General features: G+C 40.4%; 2 protein-coding genes and 1 long non-coding RNA gene across 3 annotated transcripts in view; 2 read left to right on the forward strand and 1 right to left on the reverse strand.

Annotated features, from left to right (window-relative positions):
- Positions 1–17,245, forward strand: part of LOC118230221 — a 249,467-nt gene that overhangs the window by 138,371 nt on the left and 93,851 nt on the right. The window lies entirely within an intron of this gene.
- The window catches only part of LOC118222935, a 38,366-nt gene continuing 23,366 nt past the window's right edge, over positions 2,246–17,245 (forward strand). Inside the window, exons 1-4 of the mRNA XM_035408919.1 lie at positions 2,246–2,343; positions 2,548–2,574; positions 5,435–5,719; positions 16,436–16,704. Coding sequence (XP_035264810.1) covers positions 2,292–2,343; positions 2,548–2,574; positions 5,435–5,719; positions 16,436–16,704 — 633 coding nt within the window. The 5' untranslated portion in view covers positions 2,246–2,291. The remainder of the gene's footprint in view (positions 2,344–2,547; positions 2,575–5,434; positions 5,720–16,435; positions 16,705–17,245) is intronic.
- LOC118223677 lies at positions 7,152–16,746 on the reverse strand. The gene is made up of 3 exons (XR_004764483.1): positions 16,669–16,746; positions 8,141–8,143; positions 7,152–7,310 (listed from the first exon to the last, which is right to left on the reverse strand). It is a non-coding gene; the product is annotated as an uncharacterized LOC118223677 (long non-coding RNA).

Below are 17,245 nucleotides of genomic sequence, written 5' to 3' on the forward strand. Positions count from 1 at the left end.
TATTGTGCCAAAAATGGGTATTATGATGAAATTTCTATAAGATTTTTTCCAACAAGATACTTGTGAAGACCTTCTGGGTGAAAATTGAACTGGTTAATTGTGTCATAGTTCTGTGGTTGTCTGCATTTCCCTTTTTAGGCCACCAGATGGCAGCACATCAGTTTTTAGTTCTGTTCTTTTACCCTGTTTAATTGTACTATTGTTTTCAATTATTCAATTATTGTTTTTTGGTTGTCTCGTTTTCCCTTCCCTCTCTGTGGCCTGATTGTGCATTGTGCCCTCCTGTGTCTCGTCAGTGTTTTGTCTATTTAAGTTCCTTTCTTCCCTCACTCAGGTGCTGGATCCTTTTGTCTGTGTTTCTGATGGTGTTTTGATATGTGTTTCCATGTGTACTTTTGATTCTGTGTTTTGTCTTTCTACCCTGCCTGAGTTCTGTTTTTGTATGGTTTTGGATTTCTGGATTTTTGTTGTTTTTGCGTTTCAAGAATCCTTGCTTTGTCTTTTTTGGGATTTGTCCTGCGTGGCTTTGTTTCTGTCCCCCTTGGTTTTTGTTCTATTTAAAAGTATAGTTCTCAGTTTGGATTTACCCCTTTGGTTTTTGAGAGTTTCTCTGCGTTTGGGTCCATTCCCTCGCCCCTTCCTGACAAATTGGACTTTCAGGGACAGGTGCTGTGCTCCAATGCAATTTGTAGTCAGCAGTTTTTCAGAGAGGCATGACGTGATTCAATTTGCTTGTTCTGGCACTCCATAATGAATCACATTAAAATGTATTAAATTTTTTAAAATATAAAATACAAAATTGTGAATCCATTTTTGGCCTGTTCTCCAGCCCTTGTCATTTTTCTCTGGTCGTGCCTGATTGTTGCTGTATTAGTTTCCCCTGTTCCCCTGTGTAAGCTCCTTGTTCCCTCGTAGTTGTATAGTTGCTAGCTATTCTAGTCTTGCGTTCTCCTGGTTCTTTTGTTTGTTTTGTGTTCCATGTTCCAAGTAATAGCCTTTTTATTTGCACTTACCTCTGTTTCCTTAGTCCTTTTCTGCAGTTGGATATCTTCCCTGAGCCTGGTGATGCCTCTGAATGACAGGAATTATTTAAATTTAGACCATTACACAATTCTGCTTAGAATTCTGCTCCACAAGTAGGGTGTACAGCACAAATGCGAAATGCCTTAAATATTTTGCATCTTTCTGAATGCATTTTATTTTATTCTTCAATGATACCAGCCACTGGTGCTTCTGAACTCTCACTGTCCCTGAGAGAATTCAGTTTCCTTCTGCTCAGAGATGCAGAGCATGCCCTTTTTAGGGCAGAAGCAACCTCAGGGAATCAATGTGTCCGCAGTGTGACAGGGAGAGTGGGTCGTGCAGCATTCACTCATCATTGACTGACGACAGTAATGTGAGCGTCAGTTTATTTACTGTTAGTGTTGTCCATTAGCGTTAGCTGCACAGTGAAGTCAACGGGCTGGAGGCTGTACAGAGACGCACAGCACAGGACACAACCCTCAGGACAGGGGTGCACGAGGGGAACCGATATCGCTTCACTGTGACCAGGAGGGAGCTGGTCGCGGGAGAACCGCCAGTGGAGCTGTACACGGACGTAGACGTACCGCTGATATGCGAGTACACAGACTGTGACGCGACCCACCTTTCCGTGCGAAGCGACAGTGTCGTGGTCAGGGAGTAGGCTATGGTTAGTCTGAAACAGAAAATAAACACGCGTATGTGGATCCACCCCCATATTGCTGTGCAGAACTCTCAACCATTCACTGGAAAGTGACCTTCCATAACATGCAAATTAATTAATACGTTGTGGATAATGGTGGACTTTGTGGACCCAGCAGCTAAAATCTAAAAAGTCATTACTTTTCCACACTTACCAATCAACCACTACAGAAGCTGTTCACTTCTCTTTTACCCATGATTCATCCACTGGCGGGAAAATTGATTACTGCAAGTAAGAGGAAATCTATACCATTAAAGTTTGAGACTGTTTGACCATGGTACAGAACAGGGAAATTCAGATGAGCCCACTGGCGAAGAATCTGACTTTAAATCACACCAAATGATCTTCAGCGCTATAGTTTTATGAAACCGAACATGAACCTTAATAAAGATTATTGGCATTTTCAAGTTCCGTGACTTTTCTTAGAAATGGTACAATATGTGTTTCGCTGGAAGTGCTGCATGGTTTTCCTGTTGTACAGAAACACTACCAACTTCCTCATTCACATCACATTTAAGAGAGTCTAAAACACCACATCCTGGTGTTATTCTGACTTCAGTCCTCAAACATGCCTTCACGTCTCCCCTTTCTTCTCCTGCTCGTCGTCATTCTGCAGGAAAGTGAGTGCTCTCTTATTTTCCTTCTCAGTTCCTAATTTCAACTGACCAGGAACTCCAAATGCAACTTAATTACATTCTGAAAGAAAAAAATGTTTTCTATTGTGACAAAGTAATTGCAGAAACCTAAGCCTGAACAAAATGAAAAACCTGCATTTCCTGATGAATTTGTACTAACATCACCCTCTTCTGGTGGGCTCACTACAGGTCGCTGTGGACATGCTGAATCTCAAGGTTAGTAATTATGCAATTATTGCAAATAGAGAAAGCTTGCTTGAAGAACAGAATTATGAAATATGTATATTATAAATCTATATTTTTTATCAGCTTGAACAGGTGTGAAACCCTCTTTGGGGTACAAGATCATAGCGGTGTGGCTAGAAGCAATATGTAGAAAGCCTTGTATTAAAGGGTGTTTATGATTTTAAATGTGCACATAAAATGAAAGGTTGTTTAAGTGCAGTTAATATGTACCCTGGTCTGTGACAAAAATAAACCCACCACATCCGCAATGACTTGGTGTGATGGTGAGTTCTCACAGTGAAGATGTCAGTGGGCCTGAGAACTTCCCCAAACAGCACATCTTATTTACTGTTGCAGTACAAAATTATCTTGAAGATTTTTTTTTGCGTGTGTGTTCTTGGTCATTAAAGCTCCTTTAGATTTATGAATGACACTATAAACAGAGAGTGGCAGTTCAGGATTTGAAAAGTTTAAATGATTATTTGAAAAATATTGGCATCACCAGAATGTGCACAAATCTCCCATTTGTCAGACAATAAACACATTCATTGTGTTGATGGCAATTAATTAAGAACTGGAATCACTTTCAGTCTCTCCTGCCTTGGTCATTAAAAAGATTCACCTTTCAGGCCCGAGTTATTTAAGATAATCTTTCATGTACAGATAATTGCTAGGCAGTATAAATATGTTATTTAAATGGAAGGGAATTTGATTTTAATGGGTCATTGATAGGCACTATGTGAGCACAATAATAAAAACGTTTTCACAAATCTTAAATTGCTTTACATGCATATAAATATGGTGCATACATGATAGATAGAATGCTTCTGGATTTAAAAGGACTGACATTTCTTATTTCTCGGTGGTCACATCTCACAACATGATATCTGTAAAGGAAGGACACTGCTTTGGTCATCCCAAGTGATTTACAAGATCATAAGGATAAGATACTGTCAGTGTAGATGAGAGGAGAGGAACAATAAAATACAAAACATCAATATTAACTCACAAGTTACACAGGGATTAAGCGTCAATCTGGAAAAATTATAATGATGCTAAAATTTTAGTACATAACTGTATGTTGCTCTTATGTGCACATGCTCTTATTATAATATAATTCTAATAAGAGCATGTGCACATAAGAGCAACACGCTAACGTCATACTCATATGTACCCAGAGCATGTTAAAGGACATGACAACATTTTGGCCAATACTGGATAGTCATCGCCGACGCCAATCCAACATGGATTGCATATGCATTTCAAACTACACTGAAGTCTCACATAATTAGTAGGCATTATAATGTATAGCATGGAAAGCTTCATTAATCAGAAAATATCAAGGGCTGCAGGACAGTGTTTCAGCTTGAATATATTTTTTCAGTATAATACTGACTTAATACTGACAAAGCAAGCTGTGAGAGCATTGTAAATGTATAGTACAGCACTGTAAGAGCCAGTGTGACTTCAGTAATAAACCTGTCAGACAACTTTTATATAAAAACATAATTCAGCACATTCTGTTTCTGTTATTAAATTACCATAACTGTTGTCTTTTAACGTCTTAAAATGTTTTCTCAGTCTGTCGACATTCCCAGGGGAGTTCTATTTCTCATATTTTACTTGGTCAGGTTCACTAAAGGTTCACTAAAGCATAAAGCACAGTCTACATATCTAGATATTGACCATTTTGATCTTGATCAAGCGTATCAAAGAAAAAAAGAGTGATTCACCATCAACATTATATCACACTGCTGCCTGTTTTCACTTAGAGCAAGTCATTACACATGTGCAGAGCTTAATTACCTGCCAGATATGTGTGTGACACTGAATAAATTGTCACAACTGTGTGATGCTGGTCCCAAACAATGTATGCCACCTCTGCAATATCCTTCTTTGAATGATTTGTATTGTATAAGGTGAGCATCATGCATGTCTCTTCACGACAGGAAAGCTGCAGAAACCAGACATTTCTGTGGATAGATCTGTGCAGAACAGTAGGGTGATTAACATTGCCTGTGACACAAAGCTGGAAAACCCCATAACTAGCACTAATATCAGCTGTAACCTGTACATTGGAGACTCATCTGAGCCATTCAGAAGCACATGGACCACAAGTAAAACTGTTTGTAACTTTAAAGTGAATATGAGTGACCTGCAGAAGAGCAGGGAGGTGAGCTGTGATTGCAGTGTGAATACAGACCCTCGTTCTCCTTCACCACGCAGTGACAGAACCTTTGTAGTAGGTAAGTCACTCTATAAATCTCAAGCATACTGGTACTAAATAAAGCTGCCGGGTTGCCCTTGCACTGTTCAATTTATTTATTGATTTATTTGTTTTGTTTATGGTTGTGTATACAAGACAAGTATATTTAACCTAACAAGCACATATAGTTCATTATACAGTTCATATTTTGACTAATATCAATTTAAGTTAGGCAATCTTTCATATATTCTCTCTTTATATCAAGTTTTACTGTACATAATTTGCCAAAATATAATTACGTTGTTTTGATCAGCTGAAAACATACTGGATGAGCGCATACATTCAGCACTCATGTTAAATGATGTACCCAATATTGCTGTAATTCTCACATGCTCTTACAGTGCCTTGGCCGTAACTTCAGCTTGTTTTTATTATCCTTACTATATCTTTTGTAGTTCCTACAAATTCATTATAAATATGATTGTGAATGGGCCCCAAGGAAAATCTTACTTACAGCAAAGAAACAAAACTGAAGTGGATGTTTGTGGTCAGATGCTGTATGAAAGTGCCTACAATACAGCTGTTTGAGTGGAAAATGAAGCATAACTGATGATTGAAACTAAATGGATCACTGAACTTTTGCAGGTAAACTGCCAAAGGCTGAGTTAGAATTGAGTGCTGCAGTAATGTCCATAGAGGAATCAGTGATACTGAGGTGCAGGAGACCTGACTCTGCCCCTGCGTCCCACTGCACTTTCACGACTAATCAGAGAGGACCGATCAGTGGCTCAGACTGTGAGCGCTCAGTCACTGGAGCTGAGCTGCTCAGTGGGAGTCACAGCGCAAGGAATGAGATCACCATGAGATGTGTCTACAGACTGAAGGGAGGACCAGCTCTTCAGAGTGACCCTTCTAAAGTAACTGTGCTGGGTAAGAATTCATAATTCTGAAATATGGAGCCTGAAATAGGACAGCAGATGCTAAGTTCAGTAAATATATATTAAATAGTCATTTCTAAATTAATGTTTCTGTAAAGAAATGCAGAAAAAATAATAAATAAACCATTGAGGGGCCAAAGCCTTTCTGAGGGCACTGCATGGTTGTGTGTGCGCTGGTGTGTGTGCGTGTGTCTATGCATTTGTGTACATTTCAGTCTGGAAGCAGTTGGACAGTGACACAATTTTTGTCTTTTTGACTCTATACTCCAGAACATTGGATTTGAAATGAAACAATGAAGATAAAGGTTAAAGCGCAGACTGTCAGTTTTAATGTTTGTCATACCAAAAGCCTGTTTCTGGCGTCCCATAGACCTAATGTTTCACTTATATGAAACTAACCCAAGTAATGTGCACATGGGGTAAGGGATGCAGCTCAGTCACTCCAGCTCCTCCTGCCAGATCCCTACAAGTAAAACCATCAGGATTCTCATGCACATTTAGCCACAGGGAACACAATCAGTACTGTAACCCTGCAAATGCATTTCTCTGTATGTTGTATTATTTGTGTGTTCCAGATCTGAGGAAGCCCAATATCTCAGTCTCCACAGAACACACTGAGACACACATTCGCTGTGCAGCCCCACCTGACATCACTGGAGCTATTTTCTTCCTGTACTACAACAGGAGTAGAACACCTACTAAGGAAACCCGGGCTGTAACAGAGGAGCGAGCTGTCAGTTTCACTCTCCCCCGCAGCTCTGACTCCACTTTGACATACTGCTGCCGTTATCAGCTTGAGACCATCAACTCTAGACTAAGTGACTGTGTTGAAGCTAAGAACAAGGACCAGAGTGGAAGAACAAAGGACCAAAGTACCGTACTCTTATTTTCTCTCTGCAGTTTATAAAGCACACATGCACAGTTAATTCTGAACTCAAAGACAAGAGTGAGATTGCTCACCTGAAATTCTTTTTTTCCCTGTTTCCAGCATCCACCACCACAGACAACCCACAGACAGGTAAATAAAAGTAGTTGCCAATCGTTATTTTAAACAGTTCAGGAAAACACGCTGTTACACATGACACCATGCCCTTCACCCCTACGTCTGCTATTACCTCCAAGATGCCCCACCCCCCTTCTTTCCCACAGCACAGGACACACAGGTAAGCACACTGCACATACACCAGTAGCACAGCAACGAACACACTGCTCTGCATAAGAGGGTGACTCAGTACTGCACTCCCAATACACTACTTGCACAGTGAGCTCCCCTACCCCTCAGGCCCGTGCTGTAGAACCCCTATTTTGCCTTAAAAAGAGGGGGGGAAACAAACCCACGCTTGCACACAAACAACAGAAAGGACAACAAAACTTAAATAAAACTGAAAGATAACGGGCGATGTAGCATTGGCTGACGCCACACTGTCCAGCCAAGCTACACCCCAAATTAAAAAAAATGAACAAAAATCTCCAGTCTGGCGCCCCGCTCGCACTTGCACTGCCTGGGTCTTCCATCCACCACGTCTCAAGCCCCTCACCTTCCTGGGGGAGTTAGAGCAGCCTGCATCAGCCGGTGGTCCTCCCTCCGTGACAGCAGACACACGCACCCTGTGACACAGCACAGAATCGCTCCTGCTCCGTACTGTACAGGGAATGAGTTTCCACACTGCCATTGTTGGCCACTCCAGGACTTGCCTGTTTTGCCTGAGCTTCGGTTTGCTAACTCACTCTTTTTCTCCCCCTTCTCGCCCGGTCTCACCGTCCCAGCTGTCACTGATTCACCATCGGGTAACCTTTTCCTACTGCCACGAAAAAGAACACTCTCACTCACACCACACAGAGACAACGTGAAATGAAATAGAAAAGAAACAACTCTGAGTGGTCGACAGGCCACACCATGCCATGCCACTGGAGCGTTTTCCTCCCCTACAATCTCGCCCTTGACTGTGCTCTTCCCCCCACTTTTATCCACATTCAGGTGCACCCCATTCCCTCATTAACCAACTCCTTCCACCTAATCAACCTTGCAGCACGGTTCCTGGCTCACAGACTACTGACATTGTCATTGGCTTGCAATGGACTAGGAGCTGGAGCCCATGTATAACAATGAGGTTCCATTTTGAAAAACTGGCAAAGATAATTTCACAGCAGAGTTGCATGATATGTTCCATGCATCTGAAACAAAGCTGATATCTCAAGATTTTCTGTGGATTCACAGCATTAACTGTCTTGTAGTTTTTCCAGTTTGTATTCTGTCAATAATTTATTTATATGATTTACTTGATGAACTGTGTTAAACCAGGTATTTGGCTGTGAGGGGTTCTTTTGTCTCAATGAAGCACTGTGGTTAATTTCTTAAAAACAAAATAAAAGACCACAGTATGTACTAGAATATGTGGAGATCTAGAATAACTCCCTCAAAATGTGAAAGCTGGTGCTCTTTTCACACAGTGTCTCACGCTCATCAAATCCCCTTTACAAATTTTAGCCTGGCTGAAGATTGGAATAATTCTCACTGTGATTGTGATCCTCCTGGGAATGACAGGAGCCGGTCTGTACTGGATACACAGTGAGTCTTTCTGATGGCTGCTCTGTAGTGTGCACTAGTCCTGCGTTTCTCAAGTGTTTGTGACCACTCTACAGCAAGAGGCCATAAGTAAATTAAATGGTTAGCATTTGATTCCTTTATCAAACCCATACTACAGGCTGCAACACAGTGACTGTTTAATAGACTAGCACATACATCATTTTGTTATCATGATTGATGTTGTCATATTGTGGATGCAGCTGTTAAGTAGTATATATCATCGTAAGGATTACATTAACATCATGAATCTGTTTACCAAACAAGGCATGTTTAATCTGAAATTCTAAAATATGCCACTATGAAATTTGGAAATATAAAGAATATATATTTTATTTTTTATTTTGGCTGTGGGCCCCAACCTGCAAATTCCTATGCTAGTCTAGTCATATTGTGACATGAGAATTACAGAGTTCTACAATGACATTTTTGTCAAAAATTAGTTATATACTGTTGAATTATTTATAAATAATGTTGATTTCCTTACATGTGCGGTGTCAGAAATGTAAAAAATCTCTGTTTCTTCCTTTTCAGGAAAAAGGAAATCTAGTGGGTGAGATATTTCAGTATTTTTGTTTCTCATGAGATGAATTTATAGAAATAAAAAACATGCTACCATCCTCTCAATCCAACTGTTACATGGTGTCTGCGCAATCAAACTGAAATTAAGAAATTTTATTTGCTCAGTCTGATACTCTCATAGTTGTCCATGACCATGACTGTAGGTCCTAAAAAGTATATCTCTAATGAAACAATTGTCTGTTTTGTTCAGGCTGCCCACAACTCCTAACAATGACGCTGTGTGTAAGTACCTGTAACATTCCAGTAATTTCTTTAGCCCTTATTTCAGCTGTTCTGCATGTAGACATGCTACCTGCTACCATTACATTACATTACATTACATTACAGGCATTTGGCAGACACTCTTATCCAGAGCAACGTACAACAAAGTGTATAACCAAAACCAGGAACAAGCATGTTGAAAACCCTAGAGGGAAGTATAGTTCCAAGTGCAGGGAACAAGCATGTAGTTTAACTTGGACCCTGTGGGTTAATCTGATTAACACAACAAAAAACAGCAACAAAGCAGTCTATGCGGAAAAAAAAAAAATAGTTATTGCACTAGTGCCTACTCAACTAAGTCAATTAAGATAAACAGCTTACCTAGCTACAACCCTAAGATTACATAGTCATACCATGTTACCTATTTTTAGCTCTAGTTTCAGCACAACCTTCAATGCTGTTGTTGCTGTTATAAACAACATGTGATGTACACTCTTTTGCATTTGTTCTGTAGACACCACTGTCGACGTGTCAAAGGGAGCAGAAACCAGTGATCCCACAGTGAGTACAAAACTACAGCAGGATAGATGTGGTACTGAAATTAAGGCCCAAAATGGAATATTAAATAATCATTCAGAACGCCACTGGCGATTTCTGGGATTGTTAAATCCACTGTATGAGGACTTCATTGTAAAGCTGGACTTTATTAATATATTTATCTACTGTACCATTGACATGTAAGTCTGAGTCACTGCACTCTGCATTACATCTGCAAACTGTAACTCAGCTGTGTGTCTGTTGATGGAGCTGCGTCATCCATCTTTATAAATACGTGTCCTATGCTGTGTGTTATGTGACTGGGCTAGTGACTGTGTGCCTCTCTCTACCTAGTCTCCTTCTGACGTGACTTACAGCACTGTCACCCACCTTGCCCCTCAAACGACGGCCTTTCAGGCCCAACAGGACAACGTGGTGTACAGCAGTCTGAAGATGGACTGAGGAATTCATACACAAAACACAGGAGTCCTTTTAATCTTTATGATGTACTCTGATCAAAAGAGTATCAATATGTTCATATGGGTGTGCACAATTGTAATAGAAATATTTCTTTTAACATTCTTTGACAATACCTTTTGAATGTCATTTGGATTGTTAATCTGTTTTGTTAGTAATATCTTTCTTTCTTGTGATGTTGTTTTGGGATTGTACCCCCAAAGCAGAGTTCAAACTCACATATGAGAATAACATAGAGAAGAACTTTTCACAGTTATTTAGGGGGCATAACTGCTGCACTTGTAAAGAATATATTCTGTATTATGCACAATACAGAAATGTGTTTACAATGTTATAGACTGATATTGCACAAAAGTACCTGGCAAACCCAAAATAACTGCTGACTGCTAACTGGGGCCCATCCCTGTACTGAGAACCAATGCTTGGTGTGCAAAATCCCTGGTGGCGCCCCCTGTGCCTCAAGTACCATTCATCAGCCACTTTCAAAATCATAGTAGGACCCCCCAAATGTGTTTTTTTATCCTTTCATTTTGTTTTAAATGTATAGTGTGTTGAGACTTTTGTGAAATGCCCTTTAAATGAATGGTGACCATTAAAACCCTTACAGAAAAACCATGCATTCCAAAACCACATATGAATACCCCACATTTCAGCTATAAAAATAATCCCACTTCAATGATGAGAGCAGGAAAAAAACCTATCCTATTTCAAGTCACGTTGTGTTTTCACATGTGCGAATTGTAGTTCACATTTTCAAGTCAGGGATGTTAAAATGTGAAGATGCAAATGACTCGATGTGACCTATGTTCTCTTCACATGTGGAAAAAAGCCAATCACAGGTGAAAGTGTCCAGTTTACAGAAGTAAAATGATTAAACCACACAGAGATGTCTTCCTAAAATAGCTGTTCATGTTGTAAGTATTCACAGACAATAAATTATGCAGGACGTAGAGTTAAGAGTGCCTTATTGTGCCAAAAATGGGCATTATGATGAAATTTCTATATGATTTTTTCCAACAGGATACTTGTGAAAACATTCTGGGTGAAAATTGAGCTGGTTTATTGGACTTTCCCGGACACGTGCTGTGCTCCAAAGCAATTAGTTGTAGTCGGCAGTTTTTCAGAGAGGCATGGCATGATTCAATTTGCTTGTTCTGGCACTCCATGATAATGAATCACAGTAAAATGTATTATTTAACTTGTTATTAAAATATTAAATATACAAAAATGTGAAAATCAATTTTTGGCCTGTTCTCCAGCCCTAGTGCTTCTCATTTCTCTGTCTGGTCGTGCCTGATTGTTGCTGTATTAGTTTCACCTGTTTGTCAGGACTCGTGGGGGGTACGGACCCAAAAGTGGAGGGACAAAACTCACAAATGCAAAATGGGAGGGGAACGAAAGACTTTACTGACAAAAAAGGCAAACAAACAGGGAACAGAAAAGGCCACGATGGGCAAAAACACAAACTCAAAAAATATCTAAATAAAACAGAAAACAAGAGAAACTCACAAACACGGGCAGGGCAGAGCACAAGGCAGGTACACATGGTCTGAGCAAACATACGTAGGAACAAACACAAGGAACCAGCACCTGAGTCAAGGGAACAAAGAACTTAAATAGACAGGGGGTAACAAGACACAGGTGAACTCAAAAAACAATCAACCCAGAAAAGGAGGGGATAACAAGACACAGGTGGGAACAATGATAGAATAACGAGACAACAATAATACAATTAACAGGGGGGAGCAGGACACAAAACAGAAGTGCCGCCATCTGGCGGCCCAACAAGGGAAACACAGACAGGAAAAACACAGAACCATGACACTGTTCCCCTGTGTATTTAAGCTCCTTGTTCCCTCCTTGTAGTCGTTTGGTAGTTGTATGGTTGCTAGCCGCTAGCTATTCCATGTCTAGTTTTTTATCTAGTTTGACTGCCTTGCGTTCTCCTGGTTCTTTTGTTTTGTTTGTTTTGTGTTCCATGTTCCAAGTAATAGCCTTTTTATTGGCACTTACCTCTGTTTCCTGAGTCTTTCTCTGCAGTTGGATATCCTCCCTGAGCCTGGTGATAAATGTATGCCTCTGAGTGACAAGAATTGTGTAATGGTCTAAATTTAAATAATTCTATTTAGAATTCTGCTCAACAAGTAGGGTGTATGGCATCAATGCAAAATGCCTGAATTAAAACATATTTTGAATCTTCTCAATTTCTGAATGCATTTTATTTTTTATTCTTCAATGATACCAGCCACTGGTGCTTCTGAACTCTCACTGTCCCTGAGAGAATTCAGTTTCCTTCTGCTCAGAGATGCAGAGCATGCCCTTTTTAGGGCAGAAGCAACCTAAGGGAATCGATGTGTGCACACTGACAGGGAGAGTGGGTCGTGCAGCATTCACCCTCATCATTGACTGACAACAGTAATGTGAGTGTTAGTTTATTTACTGTGTTAGTGTTGTCCGTTCCAGCAAAACCGCTGAAGCGGTGGTCAGTGTGAGCGCAAGCGGAGTTACCGCATCCGGCTCCATTAGCGTTAGCTGCACAGTGACGTCAACGGGCTGGAGGCTGTACAGAGACGCACAGCACAGGACACAACCCTCAGGACAGAGGTGCACGAGGGGAACCGATATCGCTTCACTGTGACCAGGAGGGAGCTGGTCGCGGGAGAACCGCCAGTGGAGCTGCGCACGGACGTAGACGTACCACTGATATGCGAGTACACAGATTGGGACGCGACCCACCTCTCCGTGCGAAGCGACAGTGTCATGGTCAGAGAGTAGGCTATGGTTAGTCTGAAACCGAAAATGAACACCCGCATGTGGATCCACCCCCATATTACTGTGCAAAGCTCCATTCACTGGACAGATACCTTCCACAATCTGTAAATTCATTTATACGTCGTGTATTATTGTGGACCCAGGTGCTAAAATCCAAAAAGACATGACTTTTCCAGACTCACCAACCTACAATTACAGTGTAAGCTGTTCACTTCTCTTGTACCCATGATTCATCCACTGGTGGGGAACTGCTTATAGCAAGTAGCCTAATAAGAAATCAATGTCATTTAAGTGTGAGACTGTGCTGACCATGGTACAGAACAGGGACATTTATGAGCTCACTGGCGATGAATCTGGCTGGAAATCGCGACAAATGAACTTCCGCGCTACAATTTCATGAAAGCCAACGTGAACCTTAATAATGGTTATTGGCATTTTCAAGTTCCGTGACTTTTCTTGCATCGAAATTGTACAGTGTAAGTTTTACTTGAAGTGCTGCATGGTTTTTCTGTTGTATAAAAATACTGCCAACTTCCTCATTCACATCACATTTAAAAGAGTCTAAAACACCACATCCTCGTGTTATTCTGACTTCAGTCCTCAAACATGCCATCACGTCTCCCCTTTCTTCTCCTGCTTGTCATTCTGCTGGAAAGTGAGTGCTCTCTTATTTTTTGTCTTCTTGGGTCCTAATTCAACTGACCACGAACTCCAATTACAACTCCATTACATTTTGAAAAAAATACATGTTTTCTGACGTGACAAAATAATTACAGAAATCTTAAACTGCGAAACCTGCATTTCCTGATAAATTTGTACTAACATCACCCTCTTCTGGTGGGCTCACTACAGGTCGTTGTGGACATGCTGAAGCTCAAGGTTAGTAATACTGCAATTATTGCAAATAGAGAAAGCTTGCTTGAAGAACAGAACTATTAACTATGTATATTATAAATCTACATTTTTTATCAGCTTGAAATGTGAAACCCTCTTTGGGGTACAACTTCATAGTGGTGTGGCTAGAAACAATATGTAGAAAGGCATGTATTGAAGGTTGTACATGATTTTAAATCTGCACATAAAATAAAAGGTTGGTGAAGTGCAGTTAATATGTACCCTGGTCTGTGACAAAAATAAACCCACCACATCCACAATGACTTGGTGTGATGGTGAGTTCTCACAGTGAGGATGTCAGTGGCCCTGAGAACTTCCCCAAACAGCAAATCTTATTTACTATTGCAATACAAAAATCTCTTGAAGATTTTTTTTTTTTGCGTGTGTGTTCTTGGTCATTAAAGCTCCTTTAGATTTATGAATGACATGAATGACAGAGAGAGTGGCAGTTCATGATTTGAAAAGTTTCATAAATGATTATTTGAAAAAGATTGGCATCACCAGAATGTGCACAAATCTCCCATTTGTCAGATAATAAACACATTCATTGTGTTGATGGCAATTAATTAAGAACTGGAATCACTTTCAGCCTCTCCTGCCTTGGTCATTAAAAAGATTCACCTTTCAGGCCCGTTGTTTAGGGTGAGCATCATGCATGTTCTTTCTTAACAGGAAAGCTACAGGAACCAGACATTTCTGTGGATGCTGTGTAGAACACTGGGGTGGTTGACATAAGCTGTCAGACAAAGCTGAGAAACCCCACATTTGTCACTAATATCAGTTGTAACCTGTACATTGGAGCCTCATCGGAGCCATTCAGAAGAACATGGACCACAAATGAAGTCTGCACCTTTGCTGTGAATGTCAACGACCTGCAGAAGAGCAGAGAAGTGAGCTGTGATTACAGTGTGAATATAGACCCTCATTCTCTTTCTTCACGCAGTAAGAAAGCAAACATAGTGGGTAAGTCACCCATTAAATCTCAAACATTACAGGCACTAAATAAAGCTGAGGGTTGCCAGTCTGCCCTTGCACTGTTCAATTTATTTATTTATTTTTTTATTTTGTTTATTTGTTTGTTTAGCCACAGCATTGCACCCTGTACAGCAATTGTTGTGTAAGATATCATGATCTTGCAAAGTATCATGTTTCCAGACCAAACTAACAATTGCCCCTCACACTCACATTAACTTGATCTTCAAGTAGGTGTACCTGTGAAAAGCACTGCAATGTGTCAATTCCCTGTGCTTCACACCCAGCCAAAGATAGACTGCTACAGCGCCATCTGTAGGCAGATCCATTTGGTGAAGCAATTGTCGTAGCAGCGAATATGCAAGACAAGTATATTTAACCTAACAAGCACATATAGTTCATTATACAGTTCATTTTTTGACTAATATCAATTTAAGTTATGTAATCTTTCATATATTCTCTCTTTATATCATGTTTTACTGTACATAATTTGCCAAAATATAATTACGTTGCTTTGATCAGCTGAAAACATACTGGATGAGCACATACATTCAGCACTCATGTTTAATGATGTACCCAATATTGCTGTAATTCTCACATGCTCCTACAGTGCTTTGGCCGTAACGTCAGCTTGTTTTTATTAACCTTGCTATATCTTTTGTAGTTCCTACAAATTCATTATAAATTTGATTGTGAATGTGCCCCAAGGAAAATCTTACTTACAGCAAAGAAACAAAACGGAAGTGGAAGTTTGTGGTCAGATGCTGTATGAAAGTACCTACAATATAGCTGTTTGAGTGGAAAATCAAGCATAAATGATGATTGAAACTAAATGGATCACTGAACTTTTGCAGGTACACTGCCAAAGCCAGAGTTACATTTGAGTCCTGCAGTAATTCGCATAGAGGAATCAGTGAATCTGCAGTGCAGCAGACCTGACTCTGCCCCTGCATCCCACTGCACTTTCATCATTAAACAGAGAGGACCGATCAGTGGCTCAGACTGTGAGCGCTCAGTCACTGGAGCTGAGCTGCTCAGTGGGAGTACCAGCGCACACAATGAGATCACCATGAGATGTTTTTACAGTCCAGAGGGAGGACCAGGTCTTCATAGTGACCCTTCTAAAGTAACTGTGATGGGTAAGAATTCATAATTCTGAAATATGGAGCCTGAAATAGGACAGCAGATGCTAAGATCAGTTAATATATAATAAATAGTAATTTATAAATGAATGTTTCTGTAAAGAAATGCAAGACAGAAAAATTATAAATAAATCATTGGGCACTGTATGATTATGTGTGTGCGTGCATGCATCTGTGTACATTTCAGTCTGGAAGTAGTTGGACAGTAACATAATTTTTGTCTTTTTGACTCTATACTCCAGAACATTGGATTTGAAATGAAACAATGAAGATGAAGGTTAAAGCGCAGACTGTCAGTTTTAATTTCTGTCATACTAAAAGCCTGTTTCTGGCTTCCCATAGACCTAATGTTTCACTTATATAAAACTAACCCAAGCAACGTGCACATGGATTAAGGGATGCAGCTCAGTCACTCCAGCTCCTCCTGCCAGATCCCTACAAGTAAAACCATCAGGATGCTCATGCACATTTAGCCACAGGGAACAAAATCAGTACTGTGACCCTGCAAATGTATTTCTCTGTATCTTGTATAATTTGTGTGTTCCAGATCTGAGGAAGCCCAAAATCTCAGTCTCCACAGAACACACTGAGACACGCATTCGCTGTGAAGCCCCTCCTGACATCACTGGAGCTATTTTCTTCCTGTACTACAAAAGAAGTAACACAGATACGAACAGCACCCAGGCTGGAACAGAAGAGCGAGCTGTCAGTTTCACTCTCCCCCGCAGCTCTGACTCCGCTCTGACATACTGCTGTCATTATCAGTTTAAGGGCATCAACTCTAAACTGAGTGACTGTGCTGAAGCTAAGAACAAGGACCACAGTGGAAGAACAACGGACCAAAGTACCGTACTCTTCTGTACTCTATGCGGTTTATGTATTCTCAATTTATAAGTCCAGTGTTTATTGTATTTTGCTCCTCGGTCATTATAATTGGATGTTATGCATCAACTACATAAGATTTATTAATTGTGCAAAAGTCCTTTGATTTTCTGTTATACAGGTGTCCACTGTAGGAGTCCTTCTATCTCAATGAAGCACTCAGGTCAAGTAGTTTAAATATAAAATTCAATACCAGAGTTTACTTATTAAACCACTAACACTGGAGGGGTATCCAAGCAAACTTTGCTCTCAGCATTGATCCACACTTGTAATGTGAGCGTTAGTTTATTTCTTGTCTGTATGGGGTGAGGTCAAGCGAGACTGCTCGAAGTGGTGGCCACCATGAGTTACCACATCCGGCCCCATTAGCGTTAGCTGCACAGCTGAGAGCACAGTGCGAGCAATGAGCTGGAGGCTGTACAGACACACAGTGTCCACCCCTACAGACAGAGGTGCACGAGGGGAACCAATATCG

Source organism: Anguilla anguilla, chromosome 1 (genome assembly GCF_013347855.1).
Source record: "Anguilla anguilla isolate fAngAng1 chromosome 1, fAngAng1.pri, whole genome shotgun sequence".
NCBI lineage: Eukaryota > Metazoa > Chordata > Actinopteri > Anguilliformes > Anguillidae > Anguilla > Anguilla anguilla.